General features: G+C 37.8%; 1 protein-coding gene across 1 annotated transcript in view; it reads right to left on the reverse strand.

Moving 5' to 3' along the window:
• Positions 1-25,762, reverse strand: part of otogl (otogelin-like) — a 68,957-nt gene extending 43,195 nt beyond the window's left edge. Inside the window, exons 1-27 of the mRNA XM_053499790.1 lie at positions 25,690-25,762; positions 25,335-25,377; positions 24,778-24,823; positions 24,342-24,420; positions 21,752-21,844; positions 15,927-16,081; positions 15,437-15,558; positions 14,974-15,179; positions 13,782-13,906; positions 12,679-12,785; positions 11,529-11,635; positions 10,758-10,883; positions 10,364-10,472; positions 8,990-9,036; positions 8,666-8,811; positions 7,430-7,562; positions 6,985-7,162; positions 6,733-6,857; positions 6,075-6,284; positions 3,772-3,937; positions 3,610-3,684; positions 3,271-3,314; positions 2,934-3,108; positions 2,703-2,810; positions 2,471-2,609; positions 648-782; positions 347-493 (exon numbers count right to left, since the gene is read on the reverse strand). Of these exons, the coding sequence (XP_053355765.1) occupies positions 347-493; positions 648-782; positions 2,471-2,609; positions 2,703-2,810; positions 2,934-3,108; positions 3,271-3,314; positions 3,610-3,684; positions 3,772-3,937; positions 6,075-6,284; positions 6,733-6,857; positions 6,985-7,162; positions 7,430-7,562; positions 8,666-8,811; positions 8,990-9,036; positions 10,364-10,472; positions 10,758-10,883; positions 11,529-11,635; positions 12,679-12,785; positions 13,782-13,906; positions 14,974-15,179; positions 15,437-15,558; positions 15,927-16,081; positions 21,752-21,844; positions 24,342-24,420; positions 24,778-24,823; positions 25,335-25,377; positions 25,690-25,762 (3,219 nt within the window). The remainder of the gene's footprint in view (positions 1-346; positions 494-647; positions 783-2,470; positions 2,610-2,702; positions 2,811-2,933; positions 3,109-3,270; positions 3,315-3,609; positions 3,685-3,771; positions 3,938-6,074; positions 6,285-6,732; positions 6,858-6,984; positions 7,163-7,429; positions 7,563-8,665; positions 8,812-8,989; positions 9,037-10,363; positions 10,473-10,757; positions 10,884-11,528; positions 11,636-12,678; positions 12,786-13,781; positions 13,907-14,973; positions 15,180-15,436; positions 15,559-15,926; positions 16,082-21,751; positions 21,845-24,341; positions 24,421-24,777; positions 24,824-25,334; positions 25,378-25,689) is intronic.
• Positions 25,763-26,397: the final 635 nt, after the last annotated feature.

Consider the following 26,397-nt stretch of genomic DNA (forward strand, 5'->3'; position numbering starts at 1 on the left):
TCGTTCTTTTAACATGAATCGTTTAACCATCTGCGTGATTCTATAGAACACTCAACTTTGATATACTGTGTAAGGACAATTGTGTTAGGTCCTAGACAATGTTTGTTGGACTTACGAACAAACTGGACTTACGAATGAGCTCTTGGAACGGAACTCGTTCGTATGTAGGGGACTTACTGTATCAGTTGTCCGCAAACTCTTGGCCATAATGTGTATTAATCTGAAGTCATACCTGGAAGTAATCTTCCTATTAGCTAACACTGTGTATCTACTGGACATTAAGCCCCAGCTCTAGTTTAAACTGAACTGTTTGTTAAATTTATATGATATTACGCAAAGTTCTAACCTTCCATCGTGGCCCAGCACGGATGTGGATGGTCGTCTTTCGGTCCCACAGCACGGTCAAGTCATAGTTCGGGAAATGGACCACCGTGTAGTAACCCGCTGTCCACAGCTCAAATTCATACCCTCGTCCCACCACAGTGGAGGGGCTCTGAAAGTCCACCACAAACACAATGAACACCACACAAACAGAACAGGTGTACACCGTACCTGAAAACAAACAGCCACAAGAGCGCATTCACACTCAAAAGGATTTATGTACGTGTGTGTGTGTGTGTGGCTGCGGTTACAGACAGATGACTTACAGGCCTGCCTGAGTTATCGGTGAAGTAGATTTTAGTGAGGCCGACATAGATGAGCAGGTTTTTCATGCAGACTATTCCACTCTCGTAGCAGTCTTTATTCTGAGCTGTAATGGAAATCTCTGTATCACCTACACTCTGTTTAACGCAAACGGAAAACACAAAGCAGAATATATTATTGTTAAAAAAAACAGCTCTATAACATACTGTAGATGCAGTTACACTAGTACGGTTAGCATATTAAACTTAATCTGTGTGTGTATGTGTGTGTGTGTGTGTGTGTGTGTGTGTGTGTGTGTGTGTGTGTGTGTGTGTGTGTGTATGGTCTTTTTGTAGCGGCCGAGGGCCCCGTCCCCAGAGTAGATCAATGGGCTCCTGGGAGACTTGCTGACCTTTAACAGACACCAAAGTCCTTTCACTAACCCCTCACAGACAGACAGACAGACAGACAGACACACTCACACACCCACACACACACCCACACACACACACACACACTCAGGGCAGGAGCAGGGTGTGTTCCAGTGTGTAGGCTGATTGGGAACAGATTGCTCTTTGTTAACCGAGGGCTACTGCGAAGTTTGTGTGCTGTGTTCGTGCAGGTTTGACATTCAGCCGGGCTCCATTACAGCGATCCTGCTCTAATTAAAAATCCACTCAGATTTTCCCAAGATTAGAGGCAGAGGGAGCCAATCCTTTCTAGCCATTCTATCCACCCTGACAGCGAGTCGCAAAGGAAAGCTCGCCCGCTCGCTCACTCACACACTCACACACCTTCTTAGCCTCTTTGTTGGTATTAAAAACGTTTTGGCAGGTTTAAAGTCGTGTCATTGTAGATGTGATAAAAACATTCCACTTGTGGAAGCTGGTAAGCTGCTTTCTGCTAATAAATCCGATTTACTCACAAACGGTCAACAATGGGTGACACTTAGGACCTCTTTCCTTAGCTGACACACTTGGGCAGCGTTCAAAATGCCTTGCATAAGTATTCACCCCCTGGAGCTTTTCCACCGATAGGAATTTTTACCCAGGGTGAAAAAGTCAAACCTGGACCTTTAATTGTGCAGAATAACACAACACCGTTATGAGAGTAAAAACGCGCTTTATTTCTCTATATAATCCCCTGCTACACTAATGCACTTGTTTCACTAGTGCTTGGACAGCATCACGTTTTTCATTTCTCCTTTCTTCACATCTGAAACACTGGCCTCCCAGGAACTCCTTTGATGTGTAGTTTTCCCACGGACAGATGCGTCTCTTCTGCAAGTTGGCAACAAGTTATCAGTAGATTTTTAAAGTATCAGACGTGCCACGTGTTCAATGGCTGGGATCGACGACCTTCTTTAAAACGTTTGCATCTTTTAAATATCTTGCTGCAGCTAAGAGTCACATCACTGTACTGTACTGTGCTTGAAGTCACTCCGACATTACAGGAACTCAGCTGGGAGTTGTTGCCACATCCCCTTTATAGTCCTGATCTGGCTCCAAGCCGATTCCACATGTTTGGGCCATTCAAGGAGTTCCTGGGAGGCCAGCGTTTTGGATGTGAAGCAGGAAGTCTGAGGGAGGGAGTTTTTACTCTTATAACTGTGTTTAGTTATTTTGAACAATCAAAAGTCCTGGTTTAACTTGAACAGCCCTTATACTGTATATGATGTAGATCTCTGCAAAAGAATAGTTACTATAGAAACAATAATGTGTGATTTAAATTACAGCTGGAACTACTGTCAGAGACTGTTTAGTTATTCTGCACAATCAAAAGTCCATGTTAACTACACGTTTTTCTTTTTAAACTCATTGATAGACACACTCCTATAAAGCAGTACCTTTATAAGGTAAACTTGGCAATCGCTAACGTAGTCATATTCCAGCCCGTCGAACGTGTAGTAATGACGGTCGCTGTAGACGGTGCACACAGCCGGGCAGGGAAAGTATGTACAGTTAAAGAACCCACGATGACACATGCTGAAAACAAAATCATAACATACATCATTAACAAAAAACGTGGCAATAAAGACAAACAATTAACCAGAAACAAAGACATATAAATACACTGACCAGCGGTAACAAGGAGTGTCCACTGTCTCTCCGGGAAGATACTCCAGACCAAGCCAGGCGCATGGGCAGTTTTCTGGATAATAGCACTCTCCATTGTGACCGACTAACCTGTGCATATCACACACACACACACACACACACACACACTCTTTAAAAAAGTAACTTCTTTACTTAGGCAATCCTATCGTTTAATCAAATCCGTTTCGAGTCAGACAAACAGATAGTAATTACCCTGCTGGACATCCACACCCAGCCACACAGGGAGTCAAGGGAGGACAGGTGAGGTTCAGCATTAGATTCCTACAGGTGAGTTCACAAGCCACGCCCACACCAGAAGGCCCTGCTCCCTGAGGACCTCTGCAGTTGTAGTACACTTTCCCATTTGGACAATCGTCTCTCTCTGGTTCTGAAGAAAGAACGAAAAAAAATGAAGAATAAAGTAAGAAGAGGAGTGTGTGACCATTTAAGACCATATTCCTAAACTGGAATCGAACAGCGATAAGTGTTTATTTAACTTTATTAAGTGTATTGAGTGCAAAAATGAAAAGGTGAAAATTGTATTATTTACCTCTTTCTTCAGGTACACACTCCATGCGAGCATTTCTACACAGGCTTTAAAAAAAAAGACAGAAAGAAAAAAAAATGTATATATTGTGCTCACCCTGGGTAGCATTTTAGCATCAGCAAAACATTTAAACTCGCCACACTGAAGAAAGCTTAAACTCTTAACCTTTAAAACACACTTGACTTTTACTAAAACATTAACCACATGCTATAACACAGGCACTCGAGACAACACTGAAGTACCACTGAAGTACCACTTTTACCCAGCACAATTCAGAAATTTCAACACACACACACACACACACACACACACACACACACACACACACACACACACACTCACCAAGGCCCAGAGGAGCTGAAGGACACTTCTCCTGGCTGGAAGACTGAACCCATGAAGTAACAGTGACACTGAGATCTAAACAAACACACAATCCCAGAGTGACTTTCCAGCTCATACAAAAACCAGCATGTGTCCCTACAAATGTGTGTTTATTCGTCTCACAGCGGTACACAGCGCTGCCGCGCATGATCATAGTACATCTCGTCCATGCAGCCACATCCCTCGGCACAGTCGCCGTCACACACTTCACCACTGCTCACTGACTGGCACGTTCTCCCACAGGACGTGGTGCACGGGTGGTACATCATTCCCCCTAAACAGACCATGCCTTCTCACACACACACACACACACGCACACACACACATCAAATTAATGTCATACCACTTTAATCCTTGGGTTCTTTAACCTGTAATGTTCCACAGTCTGTTATACTGCATAATTTATACACTTTACACACGTCTCTTTTATTTTGATATTATATTCTTTTAATTGATATTCTTATTACCTTATTGTATATATATTCCAATATTACAATTTTAATTTAATTGTTCTCTCCAATTTCTTTTTAGATCATGGGCAGTTGTTTTAGAATTTTACTCCATATTATACTTTGTATGGCTGTGTATGTAACAAATAAAATCTTAATTTAAATTAAATTAGAATATGAGCTTCCCACAGCTGTTATCAATATCATATTAGCCATTCTTTAACTCAGCACGAGCCTAAATCCTGATTAATCCATAAATGGGCAAATAGGCGGCAAATACTTGCATCAGTTACTACAAGTTAGCTGGCTTAGCGTTAGCTTAGCTAAAATACTACGGTGGCTAATGTTAACTTGTATGCTAAAGTTATCTTGCATTTGATTGAACTACGTCAGCAACATTTCTAGTGGTTAAAGTTAAACTACAATGCCACGCTGTTAATTATGTATAATTTTATGGCTTAATATCATTTGAACTGATGAGTTACATAAAGCAATCCCGTCTCGGGGTCTGTTTGTATAGGGTTTGTATGTTTTCCCTGTGCTTGGTGGGTTTCCTCCAGGTGCTCTGGTTTCCTCCCACAGTCCATGGGAGATCAGGACAACTGGCGTTCCCAAATTGTGTGTGTGCTTGTGTGCCCTGCAATGTATTGGCATCTTGTCTAAAGTGTATCCTGACTAAAAACCCACCCCCTCTAGCTATGCAGACCCAACCCTTATTTTATTTTTTTTGTTCCAGGCTGCAATTGTATTTATGTCTGTTGTAAAGTTTGCCATTTTACAGTAACATGGCGCTCAATGGGCATTAACTCGCTTTTGGAGCCAGCTCCCAGTGGACATTTGAGGAACTGCATGTTTTAGCACTTCTATGTTGGCTTATTTTTTATTTTTTTCAAAACAGAAAGTTGCCCCTCGACCATAACTCATATAAAGTTATTTTGGAAGCACAAATGTAATTTATTGATTAATGTATTGATTACATTTAGTTTCAATGTTAATTACATTCCAATCTATTAACTAATTACTACTAAAAGTCCAAATAAATAAATTGCATTTTACATCAAATTCTGATAATCTGCTGAACTCCATCTGGGTGTTAATATCAGACCTTACAACTCAGACTCTAATATCGAATAAACCAAAACAAACATTAATGAAGGCATTATTTCCAGAGGTGGAAAGAGTAATAAAATTGTGTACTCAAGTAAAAGTAAAGTTACCATTATAAAAATCTACTCAAGTAAAAGTAAAAAGGAGCTCATTAAAAATTTACTCAGAGTAAAAGTTATCGAGTTACTTCTTTTAACAGCGAGGGGTGGGATGGGGGATTTTAGTGTTAGCATGATAAAGCCGTAGCCTTTCTTATGCTAGAAATCAAAGTGGTCGCTTAAATATGGCCAGGGGTTCGCTTCATAAGAATTTGATGGCATTTCACTTCCAGCTGTGTCTGCATCACTGGCATCTGTTTTGTTCGTCTCCATCGTTCTTGTGAGTTTAGGCCGTTTCTTCTCCACGTCCATCAATCAATCAGTGCAGTGGTTTCCTACAGTAGGTGCAATTTATTTCCTTACCTGTTGCATTATTATAATTTTTTATTGTTTTTTCATTCATTTATTTTTCCTCTACTTTAAAAGGTAGAAGTACAAAAAAAATCTACTCAATTACAGTAATGCAAGTAAATGTAATTTGTTACTTTCCACCTCTGATTATTTCATACTAATCCTTGTGCACGTATTCATGACCGTAAATGGATTTCACACTGGTGAATGCAGGTCTTTTGATCTACTATTTGATTATATGTATGGTTTTCTAAAAAGTACAGCAAAGTAAATAATTGTGTGTTTGTTTGTTTGTTTGTTTGTTTGTTTGTTTGTTTGAGAAGCTAAGATTATCCTTTGTAAATCTTGTATAAGTTTGTGTAATTGGCTTGTCTGTAATTATGTAGTTCAAGAGCTGAAGAGGTAAATGTTATAAACTAACCGCATTCTGAGACGTGTGCTCTGAAGTAGATGGTGACGTGGTGTTTGGAGCAGATGTAGGCGTAATGGGCGAGAGCAGTGCACAGGCAGCCGTTGCCACAGCGACAGGCTTGATATCGGCACTGCTGGTGGTACACACCAGGACTCACATAGGCGTGGCATGCAGCGAACACATCTCCAGTCAGAACATCGCACAGTGACGCATAGAATCCTACGAGACAACAGGAAACTGACTTAGCAGGGTCTGTCACCTTTCTTATAAAACAACAAGCAAAAACAGACTGTATTTAGACTGCTATCAGATCTCAGTTGTATTACTTAAAGCTGTACTTTTTTAAACCACAGCAAAACTTTAGCAGTGTGCTTCATTGCACTGCTCCAAACTGGATCCAAACTTTTTTGTTTGTTTAACAGTTGAGGATAAACTGTTTTAATGACATCCACAGACGCATCAACATGACTAAACCGGTTCTCTCGAACGTTTAAGGGAATCCGATTTGCATAAAAATAGAGAGCCTAAAACATAACGTAAAACAGCACAATAAATACGATACATGAAAGATTTTCATATATTTATTATATCCTAGTCCAAATATCTCCTGTACAAAATGTAGATTAGTTAAGAAGGCTATGTGCACTATACGACTACATGCACCGACCGTTTTGTTGGTTCATCTCACAGGGGTCGATGACGGGGATATTAACAGGGCTGAGACAAGCTGAAGACACTTTCCACGCGTTGACGTGCAGCTGCGGCGTCCCTTCTATCATACCAGCTGGAGAGCTAGTTAGTGCACAACACAGAACATTTCCTCACTGTATACAGTATATATATACACACACACACACACACACACAAGTCACAACGTTAATGTTGATCATTAAAAAGTGACAAACAGAGAGGCGCTTACAGAAAGTCATCTCTCAGGTTGCCGTTGAGCGTTCCACAGAGTCCGAGGGTGCCGCCTGTCCATGTGCTCTCCAGCTTCAGGTAGATTCGCCCACCATGCCAGTCATAATGCAGCATCAGTCCAAAGGAAGCTCGCAGGCCGACGAAGACCGATGTCAGCCTGCGCACAGACACTACGTCTAACAAACACACATACAGTACAGACGCATGAACAACAACAATCCAAAACAAATATCGGGATGAACATAAAATCTAATCAAAAACGAAAAGTTCCAAGTGTAAACATTTAAAAGCAAATATGACATCAAAGGCATAATACTATTAAAATAAAGTGCACATTCTGTTCTTGAGACAGTGTGCTACAGTGAAGAAAGGAAGGGAATTATCCAATATTAACTATTAAAGAAAAATCTCCATCAAGCCGACATAAAAGGTGATAATCTTACCATCTTTGTAAGGTAGACTGACCACCATGCTGGCCCCAATAATGACCGCTCCTTCTCTGTTGAGGGTCACCTGCCTGCTGACGTCTTCGTCCACCACGAGAGTCACTGAGTGACTGCAGGAATCGTCATGAGACTGGCACAAAGAGCAACATTAAACATTCACTGTATTTAAAACTCGAGATCATTTCTAATTTTGTTTTGACTTTAATAACTGCCCTTCTGTTCTATAGGTAGATACTTTATTCATCCCTATGGGGAAATTCACAAATATAGCTATATATATAGCGCCTTGGGTTGGTGAATTGCATTTTGCTTGCAAAGTTAATTTATTTGCGTTGGCACAGCCATGTATTTCTGGGTGAAAACTTCCAAAGTGCATATTCATCAAAAGGCAAATTGATAAGATATGTGAATGTAAAGCTAATACCATGTAAAAGGAGCAAGTGTCCATAGATCCTGTTTATAAATTATTGTAGTTATGATTTGACATGTTTATCTACTCGCAAATAATCAACGCCTATACTGTACGACTCTTGTTTCGTGAAATGGGTGGACTGGAGCCAATAAGTAATGTTTACACATATGGTTTCCCATTTCAAAATAAAAAAAAATGTCTGCAATGTTCCCACTGGCACCAAAAATATTATGTGTTCTTTATCAACAAATACTGCAAACTTATATAAAAAAAAAAAAAATATATATATATATATATATATATATATATATATATATATATTTTTTTTTTTTTTTTAATAGAAAATAATAAATCAGTCAACTCATTATGCAGTGTTTTTACAGAAATACATCAGAAATAAAATACAGATTATTTAACACAAGAAACAAGAAATCGGCGGTGAAGTAAACCATGAGTGTCACATTGATTTCATCAGTTTAATCAGTCTTGGCCTTTTAGTCAACTATTAAGTGTGGCTTCTGCTTATTTATTTAAATTTATTTATTTATTTATGTATTATATTTTGTATTTTGTATTTTTATTCTATTTATTTAAATTGCACAAACACTACAAACATATATATATATATATATATATATATATATATATATATATATATATATATATAGTGGTGTGTTATAGAACTATGGATTTATATATTTATATACAGTATATTTATAAATCCATGATTCTATAACACACATCTTTCATAATGAATGACCAGTGTGGTGGGTTTAAGTAGAGAAAATCCCAGTTGTTTATTAGCTCATACACACACTTACCTCTCCACATGCTGCGTATTGCACCGTGACCGTAAACTTGGTGTTGCCGCGGCTCTTCGCCAGTACATATTGACATTTGCCCATATGCATGTAGATACGCCCATCAAACGTGGTCACGTGACTATCACCTGTCACTGTACACTCCGCTACAGTTTAAATACACACACACACACACACACACACACACACACACACACACACACACACATACTCAGGCAAAGTATTATATAATGATTGCTCTGGGTGTTAAAAAAAAGTCATTCTGAGACAAAAATACGGGGTTTAACCCACATGGAAAGGAAAAGAAACAAAAATAAATCTTACAAGTGCAGTTGTTTTCAGTGCAGTTCCATACTCCTCCCATGCAAACACTGAAAACATAATGACGGGAACACTTATAAAATCTGTTGTTGTACCAATGCAAAAAATTACAGATTACAGAATGTACATTTTTAAATGTTTTATGATTTTCAACAAAACTATACATTTTTTATTAACTTAGGAGAAATGTAAACATTATTGATGAGATGTTTTTATAATTAACTAGCACTGAACTAAAGCATGTGCTGTGTGAGATGCCTATGGGAGTGTCAGAATGTACCCTGATGCTGCCATTACTCCAATTTTGACAAATGTATTATTAAGTAATGATGTCAAGGTCATGGAGGAACAATATCAGTATATAATTATAAATAAATAAATATATATATACAAAAGTTTCTGTTGTAGAAGGGGATCAAGCGTCAAGCAAAGAAAGCAAAAGAGATTCCTGAAATTACCAGAATTGGTTCACGATATTAAAACCTGGTAAAACAGTGCTAATTAGATAGATAGATGGGTAGATGGATACTTTATTGATCCTGAATAAAATTTCAGGATAAAAATAAGGGGAATAAAGGCATGACTATTAGTGGATAGACTACAGGAAATTGAGATGTGCATGAAGTTATAGCCATGGAAAGTGACAGCAGTGCAAAAGTGAATGGTGCAAGACTCACTCACTCACTCACTCATCATTTATGCCACTTTATCCTGTATTCAGGGTCGTGGGGGACCTGGAGCCTATTCAAGGAGGCTTAGACAAACATACAGTATGCACTCAGTCACACACTCATTTAGACAGTACGGGCAATTTGGGAACGTCAATTAGCCTAATCTGCATATCTTTGGACTGTGGGAGGAAACCGGACTACTCAAAGGAAATCCCACCAAGCACGGGGAGAACATGCAAACTCCATGCACACAGAGACGGGGATTGAACCCAGACCCTGGAGGTGCAAGGCAGCACTAAAGCAGAAAATTAATGCAGATGAGTAGATGAATAAATATGACTGTAAACAATGAGTATGTTATTAGTGACAGGATTTTATTAGTAATTAGTGATAGTGATGTTTTTACTTTATTTTTATTTATTTTTTTGTCTCATGTACATCATTTGTGTAGTTCTCAATTTAACAACTGCAATATTTGGCAAAATTGCGATGGTTGCACCAGTTATGCCGCTTGTTTACATACAGTAAATGATACCTGGTTGTCTTGCTTATCTAGTCCTAATACAACTTGACACTGCAAACATAAGAACTGTAACTACATCTATGGAATCATTCCTCTAATGCAGTTGGGCTATTCGAACAGCAGAGGGCCTAAACTCTCAAGCTCACTGCTTTTAATTTAAATGATGCTGTAAGTGTTCATTACCAGACTGTACAGCCCTGCTCCAGAACATGACCCAAAGGATAAGCAGTGCCATGATACACACACGGACACTGAGACACCGCAATACAAGTTCCATTCTGCAGAATCATACCTGGTGTGAAAATAGAGGGGGGAAAAATGAGAGACACTGAGATATTTCCAGCAACATTTCTCAACCCTGAGATCCAGTTCTGTAGAACTGGTAAATTAAACCACAGTTTCTGAAATGATTTAAATCAGACCACGCAAGATAGGTCACGAATAATATTAGTAGGAGAAAGATGAGGCTTATGTTGCTCTGGAAATCATTAATAATGGTTTAGCTTTGAATTATTTTTCATGTATACATGTAATGAGCTTTATACTATAAGAATAAGGAGTATGGTGTAACACTTACCATCAGGGCAGTAGCATCCATCCAGACAGTGCAGGTTGGTGCCTAGACACTCTTTTTCAAACGTGCAGGTGGGAGGGCAACAACTGATACAGTCTCTATGGACAAAGCTATCTTCACATCCATCTGCTATAACGCATAATGTAATAATATTCATTATAATGAACACATGCTGATCCAAAACTCAAAGATGTAAAAAAGCAAGAACTGATGAATATATCCTCTGTTTCTGCTTTTAATTTAATATTTTTACTGATACAGTACTTGAGCATCCTCCCCATATACTGCCACATCCCAGTACAGTCCTGACCTTGATCCAAGTCATTTCCACATGTTTTGGCTGTTCAAGGAGTTCCTGGGAGGCCAGCCTTTCAGACATTCAGTCCAATGATTGCTTAGGCGTATAGAAAAAACTTTCTACCTTGATGCTGTCCAAGCACTAGTTAATCACTGGGATAAGTGCATTAGTGTATCAGGGGTTCATATAAAGATATAACGGGAGCATTTACTCTCATACACAGTAAATGCGTTCTGTTTTTCTGCACAATTAAAAGTCCTGGTTTGACTTGAACGCCCCTCAAACATCAACACATCAAATGAGCAAAAAAAAAACAACCTTTCATTCATGAAAAAAACTCATATAAATCAAAACAAATATTGCGTGACGATATCAGATTGGTGAACCCATTGCTTACACAGATTCACATCCCTGGATGGACTGCCCTTCACTTATCTGTTTAATGTCTAATAGTAAATGGAATAGTCTAGACTGACCACATGTAGGGAAGCTGTCTCTCCATTCTCGTACTGGATATCCAACATGGGAGCAGGCCCTAGTGTATTCCACAAGCGTTCGGCAAAATGTTTCCTCATTATGTGACCTGAAAAACAAATACTGTACACTTTACAATGTAACAAAACTATATGGTGAATCTTTAGAAATAACAGTATTAAACTTTTTTTTTACTTGCATACACTTCAGGATGAATATTTGGACCTTAAGTGTTTTAGAGAGGTATACAGGTAAATGATAAAACATGCACTAAAATATCATATTTAACATCTGGAATTTGTGGTTCTCTGTCATCTCAGTCAGCGGCTGATTCTGGACCTAATCTCTAAATCTAAAACTGCTCTTCTTCCCATGCACACATACTGTACATACTCGCTCATACTCATTACATCACTCAATTAGTCCTGTAAAAACGTTGGGGTACAAGCCTGCCAGACCACACAGTGCATCGCAGCTTGTTAAAAATGCTCAGGGTCTGTGTGATGATCCCTGTACTCTACCCAAAGCAGCGGCAATGGGCACTCAAGCAACAGAACTGAATCACGTGCATAATTATACATTTACGCATTTGGCAGATGCACTTATCCAGAGTGTCTTACATTTTTATCTCATTATACATCTGAGCAGTTGAGGACCAACAAGGACAACTTGATGGTTGTGGGATTTGAACCTGGGACCTTTCGAACCGTAGTCCAATGCCTTATCCACTGACTATTCCGGAGAGGATCACGAGCAATGAAAGGATGCGGCCTGGTCTGACGAATCACGTTTTTCTGTTACATCATGTGGGTGCTTGTGTGCTGCTTATCTGGGAAAAAGATGGCACCAGGATGCACTATAGGGAGAAATCAAGCCAGCAAAGGCCACGGACATCTAGAAAACTACCTGCTCCATTGCTACCTAATACTGTATATCCTATCGCTTTGAATGCATTCCAGTATTTAACATTTAAATGCACCTTTCGAAGTACCTTTAAACTCTTTATACGTGGAGTACTGTGACACTCAATTGAGCAACGACAAATAAAATTTAAATTATGAAAAAATGATATCATGTTGTTTTGCATGTAATGCTGCATACTATGAAGTGTAAACACATGCAAACGTGCACAGACACGCTGACTGTACTTACACACACAGGTCCGACACACAGCTGGCAACGAATGGATTGGGATCTATATTGTCATGGCAGGAGATAAAAGGAAAGTAAAGCAAAGCACTGCACTTCTCAATGGCATCCTGTGTGAGAGACATAAAACAAAAAGGGTATATAAAAAATAACACACCTGCTAATACAATAAAAATGTCTATATATAAAAAAGCTCATGTGCTAAAAGAAAATTGAAAATACTCTTTAAATGTTCAAATAAAATAAGCTAAGCAGATGTTTACCTACATTTCTAATTACTAATAATTACCATGTCGTTATTGCGCTTTGGGTGGCACAGTGGTGTAGTGGTTAGCACTGTCACCTTGCACCTTCAGGGTCCGAGGTCAAATTCCCGGCCAGGTTCAATTCCCGTCTCTGTGTGCATGGAGTTTGTGTGTTTGGGTACTCCAGTTGTCTCCCACAGTCCAAAGACATGCAGATTAGACTGACTAAATTGCCAGTAGTGTATGAATGAGCATGTGAGTGTGTGTCTACCCTGTCCGGAGTGTACCCCGCCTAGTGCTCTATTCCTGGGATACGCTCCAAGCCCCCGCGACCCTGCATACAGGATAAAGCAGTATAGACGATGAGACAAATTTACAGTTTGAGGGCCTGGTGTATAAGTGTTTGCAATTCGGGGAGGTCATTTAGTCTAATCCGCATGTCTTTTATGTCTTTTTTCTTGACTGTAAGAGGAAACCAAAGTACCCAGAGGAACCCCACCAAGCACAGAGAGAACAAACTCCACACACACACACCCAAGGCATTAATCGAACCCTCGACCATGGAGGTGCGACGCCACGTACCTCCTTGTCATATGCAAGCTTACACTGAATTTGTTTAAAGACCTGACAAATAAAGGAAGTTATAGAAATCACTAATGCATCAGGTGAGACTATGTCCTAGACCTACTGCAGTTAGCTTGCTTCGCTAATCTGATAAAAAGCTAGTGGGAGGTAACATGTAAATCATACATGCGAATTATAATGAATTATAGTTCATTTTTATGATCACATATTGTACAGTAGTTGTATAAGCATTTATATTTTGCTTATACAACTATCATCACACACACATACACTTACATCCATTTCAGACTCAGATGAGCATGGTCCAGGAAAGTCATCATCTATGGCAGGACAGGGCGGTTCATGGGGAAGGTCCACAATCCAGCTGTTCCCAAACTCGGCCACATCTTCAGATTTTATACCTAAAAGTAAAGAAAAAATAGCCTCAGTAAATCTAAGCTCTACTATTGGTAATAAAATAAAAAATCCTTATTTCTTCCTGAAAACCTTTTTGATATAAAGGTTTGGTAGCAAATTGACATAAATCCATTTTTTGCAGTTTTAAGAATGTTTTTCTGATGCATTGTGTGCATGCTTTCTTTGGGGTACAAGGGTGTTAAAATGCACAGATGACAAATGATAAAGTATTTCGTATAAGCATGAATTCTGATATTTGCAGTTTTGCACATTTTTCAAGTTCTTCCACCTGTGTTTTGAGTTAATTTAGGTGATTAGAGACAGTAGATGGATGGATGGATGGATGAATGGATAGATAGATAGATAGATAGATAGATAGATAGATAGATAGATAGATAGATAGATAGATAGATAGATAGATACCAAACTAAATTCCAGATTAATTTAAAGTGGTAATTAAATTAAACTAAAGTAAATGAAATCTCTTTTTCGAAAAAGTGTTAGTTTTTTGACCCAGAGCAACTGATAGCAGAACACTTTCTCCAAATCACTTTAATTCACTCATGGCTTTGCACAGCTTGTAGTTTCGTTTTACTGATCACATGACAGAAAGAAGTGATGCGATTGGCTTTTAAGGAGGTGTCAGGTTTTCCTTAACAATCTGGCAGCTACTGTACCTTTTGTGGCTTATCTAAAACTTGGAGGTTCAAAGCTTGTAAAAAAAATGTTAAATCGCAGTTTTTAAATAAAATGTTTTGTTATATATGACTTTGTGTGCCAGGGAATAAAAATGAGCCAAAATAAAAATAAAAGTTCAAAAATGGTGTTTATTGTGTTTTGCTGTCCAACAGTTGATGTAGAGATTCACTTCCTATCTTAGTGTGTATGATAAACAAATATATTAAATAATTTTGATAAATTCTTGTCCAATTAAAGGATACTGTATTGTTTTTCATTAGTACTAAACACCCACTGCATTGCTAAACACTAAGTCTAACCAGCTACCTGATGTAATTAATCTGAACTGGTCGCTGATAGATATGATAAATGTGTCTCAGACTGTTTGTCTCACCGTGGCTGCTGCTGAAATCATCTGATCCGTCATCATTGTAGTTTCCACACAGGCCACAAGGACGGCCTTTGTGCTCCTCTGTCATTTTGAGGTAGACACCAGAGCTTCCATCCCAGGCTAGAGAGAATCCGAATGTGCTCTTCACCAGGATGTAGTCAGCGAGCCGCTCAATAAAGACGTTATGAACCGTCTGGGGCAAAGTCAGTCTATAGCAACAGAAAAAAAACAGAATATGATAAAACTGCTGCAATGCATCAGCATGTGCATGTCATCACTTTTACATCAAATAAAACATCTTAAAAACAACATTTTGCTAACAACATCTCAGCAAAACAAGTCTTAATAATACATTGTAACAACTTTTAATGATTTCTGTGCATATTCACTTTCCTTTCTTCATTTTTATATATTAATTAATTAATTAATTAATTACGTAAATTATTAATTTACTAATTTCACTAACCTCTGTTCCCCCTTCAGCACCCGGTAGCCTCTAATGTGGATCTCCTCCTCGTTAGGAAAGAAGAGACTGAGAGAACGAGAACAAGAGTACACTGAGCCACGACAGGAACGGCTGTTGTGAACCTGCCATTCAGAGAAACAGAGGGAGAAAGTCAGGTAGAAGAACAGAGAGGCAATCTGAGGACAGAGAGAGAAGTCGAAGCATTGTGAATGATGTCAGTGTAACTAATATAAACAATGTCCAAATGTTTATAAAAAAAAAAAGAAGAAATAAAATGAATGTAAAGTGATTCACTAAACCGCTCTCACTGAGGCTACAATAACAAACCCAGTCAAAAGTGACTTGTTTTATGATGCCAGTCTTCCCCTGTGTTATCCTATAAGAAGAGCTCATCCCCATTCTGTTGCTCTCTGGAGGGGCGTGGCTCAGCAGTAGCGTATTTACATAGACACAGAAACAGTGCGTTTGGAGGACTACATCTACAACTCACCCACACAGTATACCGCGGCTCTGCTGAGTGACAGTCTTTGGCCAATATATATGAACATGTTCCAGGGAAGTAGTAGTACATTCCATCAAATGTCTCAAAATGGTGCTGACCCCATGAACGACAAATCCCGTCCCGGTCCTGCCCGAGGTTGGGAACTGAAACCGATGAACACACAATTCACAGATATTTAATCAAGCTTGGTTAATTAATAATAAATGTCAAACAAACATATATACATTGCATCCTGTAAGCTTAATTATAATTACTCTGGACAAGGTTTGCAGTGCACTTTAATTTATTTTATTTATTTATGGGTTTATGTTTTGGATGCACACAAATGAAGTTTCAAACTTTGTGTGTGTGAGATCAACTTTAAACCATTACATACAAATTAGTATCTCCACATCCCAATACATTGATCTTCTAAATGTTAATGACATTTTATATCATCTCTATATACTTCTACTCTACATAATACCATGCTATATACTGTACCCTAAAACAAGAAGTCACATACTCTAATATTTTGTTCGACTTCGCACAATGCAGTGGCCAGTTCATGTGTGAGAATTATTCCTCATTCTCCTAGACCCACTCACAATATATAACACCCTGGTCATTCAGTACATTCAGGTGGTCAGCTGACTTCATTTTATTGCCACATAACGTTGCTAAGTTTAGACCTAAGCGACTAAAGCAAACCCAGATCATAACACTGTCTCCAGAGGCTTGTACATTGGACACTAAGCATGATGGGAGTCCATGAATTATGAGCTTCCCTTCTTACACTGACACGCCCATCACTCTGGAATAGGATCAGTCCAGACTCATCAGATCACATGACCTTTTTCCATTGTTCCAAGCCCAATCTTTATGCTCCCTAGCAAACTGAAGGTTTTTATTCTTCCTGATTAGTCTCACTGCAAGTGGTTTCCTTAATGACACACAGCTGTTTAGTCCCAATCTGAAATTTCTAATAGTTTTGGCCAGGTAGTTTAATTATTAATTATTATATTACATTGTTTCTATTAATTGCAATGCAAATGCATTGTTCTAGACTTTTAATATGTCCTTTTTTTTACCGTAACGCATTTCAATGATTGATCTACCCCCTTCACAGAACTAGAAACACTTTACATAAAAAAACAAGCACTAATTGGTATAAATTCTATGCTACAAAGAACATTAACTGCAATGATTAATTATACACTGCAGATTTTATATACAGTAGTGCATCTTTAAAACATTTTGTATATTGTCTTTTTTATTGTTGTTGTTTTTTTAGTGCATCTCTTTTATGACTGTACTCTAACCTACGACAGAAAATGCATATTTAAATTATATTACATAATAAAAATGGTGTTTAATTAGAAAATATAGGTCCCACTATATTTCTGTGCAATTAAAAATGTATTTCTTATATTTAACTTATACTATAAATAAAAAAATTAATTAATTATGGATAAATATGTAGAAAAAGAAGTATTTCTCCTAAATAAATAACAATTTTTATTAATTTTACAGTTTTGTTAGTACTCCTTGAACCTACCCCTAGAAGTAAACATTCCCAAAAACCTATTATACCATTTAATTTATATGATTAATTACTATAATCAATTTATTTAATATAATTAAGTCTGTTTTAATATGTTTCTTGTAACATCTCAATAAAATGTGTATTTACTGTATTGATTAAGATCTGTGGTACCTAAAATCCCTCTAAGCAACACATTTCCTGTCTTTATCATGACCTGTTATTGCCCTGGACACACCTGGGTGCTTTATGGTAGGTCTATACCTGGTTAATTTAACATATGTACAGAGGCTCTTTGTCAGCAGCACTTAACTCCAAGCACATTTGTAACCCAATGCCAGCAAATTCACAGAAGAAATGAAGCATACTTGCTGGCCACGGATAAAAGTGCACTGTGTATTTTGTCCGATTAAGTCGTTTATACTGACCTTACTGTTTTACAATTCTGATTCATTTTAAGATAGACTACACTGTAATGTGAGTGCATTAGATCTCATTCATAATGAATGATAATACTACTTTAAGGAACTGCTTGACGAGTTTATTACATGTTCTTGTATTTACTGATTCGTTTATACCATGAAATCTCAAACAAAACTCTTACTCCTTTATTTTTTAGTACATAAAGGCCTTTAACACTGGGATTATCATTTCATTTTCACTAGCTAACTCAGAGCAAGCGTTTAGAAATTTTATCTTACATAATTTTAGCATCTATAGGTTCACTAGTTTTTGACTCAAATTTTAATTTAATGTCACAAAACTCCTGATCTGCAGTTGTGTAGCGTTAAAATCACTATACCATGACCACAATATTTCATCACTACGTACATAAGCAATCAGTTAGCCATACCTGTTGGTCATTTCCCTAGCATATAGTATAATTCATTGTCTTGGAGTTGTGCAGTTGTTCTTGAGTGCAATTCCAACTCTTTTCCGACATTTACATACTTTTCCCATTTATGTCATTTTGATATCCACAGAATCACAACACTTTACTGTACATTTACTTGCTTTTAAGCTGTAAACTGTTTTGAACATCAGTTGTATGGACACTATATGGACTTTATAGATTTTCATAAGTATACATGTTATTTCAGAATGCTCTTGTTGTAGACACGCTGTTAAACAAGCATCTTCAGTCAAAAGTTTGGACACACTTTCTAATTCAGTGTTTTTGTTTAGTGTTTAGTTTTGTTTTTTCTGCATTCTAGAACAATAACTAAAAAAACCATGTAATAACACATGGAATTAGGTAATTAAGTAACAACACAACAACAACAGTCAGTTGTTATTTTAACGGAACAGTTTGTGCAAGAACAGTATTGTCAAATGCATTGAATTAGAAGGTGTGTCCAAACTTTTGACTGGTATTGTAAAGGTAAAAACCGTACCATACTCATGTTTAAAAGAAACACTGCTCTTATGTACACTACCGCTCAAAGGTTTGGGATCACTTTCTAATTCTATGGTTGTTACTGATTTTTTCTACTTTATACAATATAAACACAAAATACACTATAATCACCTTTGAACAGTTGATTTTGAGATGTATCTGCTACTCATGATCTGCAATAATCTGAGATCTGCTCCAATCTGAGGTGCTGGTTGTTAATTAATGATTTCTGAGGCTGGTAACTCTAAATGAACTTCTCTTCTTCAGCAGAGGTCAGTTATGGTCTTACTTTCCTTCATAAGCGCCAGTTTTATCATGATGCTTGATAGGTTTTGCAAATGTACTTGACACAATACTGTTCTTGCAACAACTGTTTCAAAAAGCCTGACCTCTGTTTCTTAAAATAACAACTGACTGTCGTTGTTGTTGTTGTCGGTAAATAATTACCTAATTCCATGTTTTACCTTATATATTTGAAATCTCCAGTATTGTTGTAAAATGTAGAAAATCAATCACTGAACAAAATCAAAGAAATTTGCAAGCGATCCCAAACTTTTAAGCGGTATTGTATATATCTTGCATTTTTGCAATATCCAAAAAAAAAAAAAAAACTGAAATCTAATTCAGAATTTAGTTTGTCTTGCTACATCAGGGACACAGACAGCGTAAAATCATAGTCATCAATAGAGCGTTGCTTTATCATGGATAATCTAACTCACATCATAACCTGTGATTATGTCCAGCTACGTCCATCATGTCTTGGTATTAAAAGTAAGGCAAACATTCACCACATTTAGACAGCACTAGTAGAGAGAGGACCGTCAGAATATTTCAGCTTGATGCAATGCAAGCAGAAATATTTTTAAAGGTGCTTCTGTAGTAATACCATTTCCAGTTTATGAGAAAGATTCACAATGCTGATTGTCTTGGGTCTGGAAGGCCAAGGGTGATAACGCCAAAACAAGAAAGACTAATTCGATGGCGTCATTTAAGAAATCGTACAGAATTCTGCTACTGCTGCTGCTGGTACAGATGGGTTACACGCGATATGTCGCTGGACTATTCAATTACTTTCTGGCCGCAGCTGGACATGCAAGTGGGACGTATCATGAACCAGTGTTGACTCTACGTCGCTGCTAGCGTCGTCTAAATTTCTGGTGCTAATGGACACACAGATTTTTATATAAAATCAGACTTTCTTATTTATTTGACAGAAATTAATTGAAGAAAATCTATATATGCATTGTTTATTTGTCCATAACTATATTTAATATTGTTCAATTCCTGTGCTGTATTTTATAAAACAAACATGTATTGAGGTCTATTGCTCCCCTAAGAAAACACTACAGATAGTACTGTACTGTATATTAATAAGGCATAAATATAGAGTTTACCTGTATAATGTCTAACAAATTTGCAGCAACAAAAGCTAAAAAAAAATTTAAGAGTGCAAGTTAAAAGATGTACTTTTACAATTAAAAGCTTGCTTTTTGAACTAGTTATTACTATGTATGGTATATACTGTGTTAGCTAATAAATTGGCTCCTGTGCAACATCTTACATTAGTATTCTCCGAGCAGCTGTTCTGGACTAACATTAAGTATTTCCTTTGGTTCAATTTTACAAATTATTTTTCTGTAGTTTCTGCATTATATTTTAGGATTGCTTATACAGTAGCAGCAGCAAAGTTTAAATACCTTTTGTTAAACAGATCAATACAGAAATAATGGGGAGTAAAAATAAATAATTAATTAATAAAGTTTTATAATTGTTTTTGACAATCATCTTATTTAAGTCCAGAAGGAAGCAGCACAGAATAACATGCTGTAGGTGTATATTTCTCAGTGATCTATGTTTGACTAAATGGCATAAAACACTATTCAAGCTTATTTTTTAATGCTTCAAAATATTATCACAGTGCCTAGGTTCTCCCGTAGAGGACGTTGTCTAGATAGTGTGTATTTTTGCAGCTTTTGTGCTGTTCTGTTCTGAGGGCAGCATAAGGACAGCTGTCTAAGGTTCCGCATTTGGCTAACATGCAGTATCTAAAGCCACGAACCAGAGTTGAAAACTTGCAACTCTTGCATTTAAGTCTTTTTTTTTAAGCAGTAGAAGCCTTCAGAGTGTAATGTGCAACAGAAAATCTGCTAACACCAAACTATGTCATGACATTTTCTTTTGCCAAGTTTTGATGTATTAGTATCTTGTGATAATGAATAGACTAAAACAGAGACGTGCGGTTGATGTGGAGGATGGAGTTCATTAAAAAAGTACTCTATATGAAGAAGAACTTACTTTAGGTCAATATCAGACTTTAAACATAAGTGATGCATCATGGGTAATCAGTGTTTATTCTTACCATGACAATGCAGATATACCGTATTAGAAAAATACAGCACTGATATAAATTAGGAGATATAAAATCACAAAATTGTAAATTACATTTAATTATTTCATTTTTTTAAATCTTTTTTAAGTTCTTAAATGAGTCATGTTCTCTATTGACCTCTTTAATCCAACTCAGCTGTATTTGTGTAGCACTAATTAATGATTATCACTGTCACTTTGCACCTCCAGGGTCAGGGGGTTAAAACTTGCACTCCACTCTGTGCTTGAGTATGTAAAGTTTGTTCTCCTTGTGCTTGCTTTGTCTCCACCAAAGACACATGGCCTAGGTTGATTGCTGTTACCAAGTTGCCCATAGTGTGCGAGTGTTTGCGTTGAGCCCTACATTGGTTGATACCCCATCCAGGGTGTACCCCACCATGAGCCCGTGTTCCCTGGGGTTAGGCTCCATGCCCCCCTTGACCCTACAACGGATAAGTGGCATGGTTTTGTGTGTATGTGTGTGTGTGTGTGTGTGTGTGTGTGTGTGTGTGTGTGTGTGTTACTCACTAATCTGGCAGCGGTCTCCCAGAGCCTGGAACTGTGCGCAGTCACACTGTCCGCCGTCCTGACACCATCCACCATTAAGACACCCGCAATACTCTACAAATACCAGTCAGAAACACACAAACACATATACACTGAACCACAACACCACTGCAGCTCTTTGACAGGGTGAATATATTTGTAACAGTTTTACTACATTATCTTACAATACTGGTGGTTGTACTGTTGATGTGGGTAAATAAGATAATAATATTTATTCATTTAGCACAGCACTGCGGTAAATATATATATATATATATATATATATATATATATATATATATATATATATATATAAAACATATAAAATAAAATAAAAATAATCACTATTAATAGTCAATAATAGTCACCATTCCAGAGGGGTCAGAGTATTGAAAATGGTTAAGGAAATTTGAAATTACTGGAAATAGTTTAAGAACTGTTTAACACAAAATCAAAATCTGTAAGGACTTGTCTAAACATTCAACTTGGAAAAAAAAAAAAACACTAAGTAAGCCATAGTATGGGGACTAAACAGATGTGTTGCCATAGGACAACCACTTGTTAGTAAAACAAATATGGAAAAAAAGCATTTAAATTTGCTAGGGATCAAAAAGATTAAGTGGCGCGGTGGATTAGTGTCGCCTTCCACTTCCAGGGTCATTACTACTAACCAGGAGTTAATGGAGTTTGCATATTCTCTCTGTGCTTGGTGGGTTTCATCTGGGTACCTCAGTTTCCTCCCACAGTCCAAAGACATGCAGATTAGGTTAATTGGCGTGCCCAAATTGCCTGTAGTGTGTTAATGAGCATGTGAGTGTGTGTGCCCTGTAATAGATTGCCACCCAGTCCAGGGTGTACCCCGCCTCATGCCCTAAGTCTGCTGGTTTAGGCTCCAGGCCCCACAATCCTGTATACAGGATAAAGCAGTCTAGATGATGAGTGAGTGTGTGAGCATAAAGATTGGATTTTGAAACAAAATAAAAAGGTCATGTGGTCTGATGAGTCTAGATTGAGCCTATTACAAAGCGATGGTGCTTCAGGACGCAGTGTTATGATCTGGGGTTGCTTCGCGATGTGGCAATAAAATGAAGTCAGCTGACGACCTGAATGTACTGAATGTCAGGTCCTGGGAGCATGAGGAATCATTTGCACACATGTGTTCACCATCATACTGTGCACTGTAATCAAAGCTAAAGGCAATCAATGAAATCTTGAAGTGTGGGACTTTTTTTTGTCATTAAATAATTATAGAAAGTACATTTAGAGATGACTAAACCATAAGAAGCATAGTATATAATCTCGCTTAGTGTGGCCTATAAAACATCTTCTTTTAAACCTATTCTGAAATTCTTATTTATATTTCCCTTAATAAAATTCGACCTTAATTATATAGAACTTTTAACAGCGGCCCAAGTTACAAAGCAGCTTTTCAGCAATCCGGATATGGCTTTAGATCCCTAATGAGCAAGCCAAAGGTGATGGTGGTAAGAAGTAAAAAACGCCTGAGACAACATAAGGGGGAAAAAACCCAGAGAGGAAGCAGACTCAAAAGGAAAGCCATCTCATCCTCTTCTGAGTGACACCTGATCGTGGGATTAGGAGTTATTACTCCCGCACAACTGTACACTACAAAGCCTAGCAGTGCCAAGTGTGCTGAAAGGATCTTCAGTACGAGCATCACGGTCATTATTAATTTGGGCTTTAGGTGGAGTTGTAATTCACAATCTACTTTAAACCTTTAATTTTAGTTCTGTTTACTAAACCTATGACATAGTGATGATGTCCTTAAACCCTATTCAGACCGGATTAGTTTTCTAATAAAGAGTTCATTACATCCTGTAAGACATTTTGCGCTTCACAAAATACTCATCTTTTGCAATATAAAAAGAAAATGGTGTGAGAGAAGTTGGGTTTTTGGATCACAGTTAAGTCCTGTTTTTTTTAAGGATGTAATGTACTAATGATCAGGTGCAAGCCTTAAACCAATAAATTTTAAACAATATTATATTTCAATTAAAATTTTTGTGCACCAAATTGGTGATTAAATTTTCCAAAGATTGGAAATGTATAGCTCTGAGTGTAAAAGTTAATTCAACATTAATTAACATTTATTTGCTTTTAAATGGCAAAAAAACAGGCAAAATCAGAAAATTCTGGTTCATAGATAACTAAGAAGAATAAATAGCTTTTGCCAGGTCCTTTGATTTGAAGAAGAACGCCGTCTCCTAAGATATGACTAAGGCCCGTAACTCTATGCTCACTAGAGATGCATGGCATCCTCAGTGCCCCAGGCCCAAGCCTGAAGAAATGGGTGGGTAGTGGCAGGAAGTGTATTAATCATAAAACCTGTGCCAACAATGTGTGAATCGAATGATCTGATGTGGTGACCCAGAGAGGGGAAAAAACTCAAGGGAAAAAAAAAAAACACTTTCAGCAACATATGGCTAAAAAGCATGAAGTTGAGTTAACACACTGAAGTTCATCTATATTTCCAAGTGGAATCAATTTGCTGTCAACGCTGTATGCACAGCACATCTTCAGTCAATCTTCAGAGCTTGTGAACGTGTGTTACCTGAGGATGCATCTCGAGATGTATAATTACGCAGGACGCTTCGATGGAGAGCTGAATCAGACAGCACTGCACTGACGGCCTGCGAATGGAAATGACGCACAAAGTCAAGAAACATTCTTTTTTCTGTTTCGAGCTAAACGGATGTCACAGGGTCATTTTCCGATTTGTGGAGTCAGATTAGTAAGACTGAGTCAGTGTTTCCTTAAAATTGTGTGACGGCTACAGACGTTTGGGAGTTGGGCTCTTAGTCCCGTTGCATTTGTGCTAAGTTTACAAAGACAGCTTTGTCAACATTCAGAATAGCTAAGGACTTTGTGTGTGTGTGTGTGTGTGTGTGTGTGTGTGTGTGTGTGTGTGTGTGTGCGTGCGTGCGTGTATATGTGTGTGCGTGGTTTCTCCACTCTCTCCCTAGACATTTTCTCTTAGGTGTACTCACCTCCTCACGGAAGAGATCTCGTTTCTGGCGCAGTGCATTAACTCTCCTTTTAGGAGTAGCACAAAGAGAGCAGTATTAAAAGCACAGTGACGGTGGGAGCGCACCATTAGATCTACTTAAGATGCCACACAGAAACATTAATGAAGGAGCGCGGCGATGCTGAAGAACAAGTCGCATTTCAAGGCTTCATGTTATCACTGACGTTACAGGCATAACTTTTTAATAACTGTGATAAATTCAATTCAGTCATTATGCTTTCTCACACACACCTACAGTCCCATGAGAGCTAATACAGTTCTTATTCCCTAGCTGGAAAAAGAATGGTATGTCCTCAGGAACATCTCAAATTAAGCCTTAAACTTCTTTAACAAAGATTTTCTCTTTGTTTGTTTTCTAGAACTTTCTTTCCCCTGACCTTCACTCAGTTCATGCATCATTTTAAAGCAGTATAGGTAAATTCTGCAAGACAAAACATATAAAACTCCTTTTTTTAATTTTATTTCTTGAATACAAATTTATAAATAAATATTTAAATAAATATTTAAAGAAATACTTACCTATTCAAGTTATTTTCGGTTTTTGATACCTGGCAAAAGAATCCTATTGAACAGGAAAACAAGTCTGAGGGTGAATACAGTTCAGTTTGTTTTTTCATTATTGTTTAAAATAAAATAATAATAAAAAAAAACAAATACACAAGTGAAGAAGTATGAAATTTGCTCGCATTTAAAGCAAAAAAAAAAATTTTTTCAGTAATTCTGAGAACTGTTATTTCAATTTAATCCGCGTTTTACACTTCAATCGGCTTCAAAGATAAATTGTATCTGTGCTAACATGCTAATGAGAATTAACCCCTCCCCTGTAGTGTATAATAATATTAATAATAATAATAATAATGCGTGAGAGTCTGACCTGGAATAAAGACCAGTCTGAGGAGGAAAAGCGTCCAGAGAGAAAACAGCTTCACTTTCCGCTGTTCGTTCATCTCAGGGCAGCGTCCGGATGGAAACAGGTCAAAATTATAAAGCCATTTCCTTCCCCCTTTTTTTTTGTCAGTTTGTTTGTTTGTTTTGTTTTGTTTTGTTTTGTTTGCGGCCAGTTCTGATGGAGCAGGATTAAAGACACGATGTAAATCAGGTTCAGGCGCGGGGATGAGGTTTAATCCTGAGCGGCGCGCCGACAATTCCCATCTTCAGCTAGACTGGAGTCTCTCTCTCTCTCTCTCTCTCTCTCCACCTGTGTGTGGGTCCATCATCATAACCCCAATCACCCTCTCATGGGTGGAGTCTCTCCCTCTACCTGAGTGCAGGTACAGCATCCATCATAACCTCAGTCACCCTCTCATGGGTGGAGTCTCTCTCTCTCTCTCTCTCTCTCTCTACCTGTGTGTGGGTCCATCATCATAACCCCAATCACCCTCTCATGGGTGGAGTCTCTCCCTCTACCTGAGTGCAGGCACATCATCCATCATAACCTCAGTCACCCTCTCCTGGGTGGAGTCTCTCTCTCTCTCTCTCTCTCTTTTTCTACCTGAGTGCAGGTACAGCATCCATAATGGGTGGAGTCCCTACATGGTCCAACATCCATCTTAGCAATCTCAATGACTTTCTGATGGGTGGA

The sequence above is a fragment of the Clarias gariepinus genome, chromosome 7 (assembly GCF_024256425.1).
Source record: "Clarias gariepinus isolate MV-2021 ecotype Netherlands chromosome 7, CGAR_prim_01v2, whole genome shotgun sequence".
Classification (NCBI taxonomy): Eukaryota; Metazoa; Chordata; class Actinopteri; order Siluriformes; family Clariidae; genus Clarias; species Clarias gariepinus.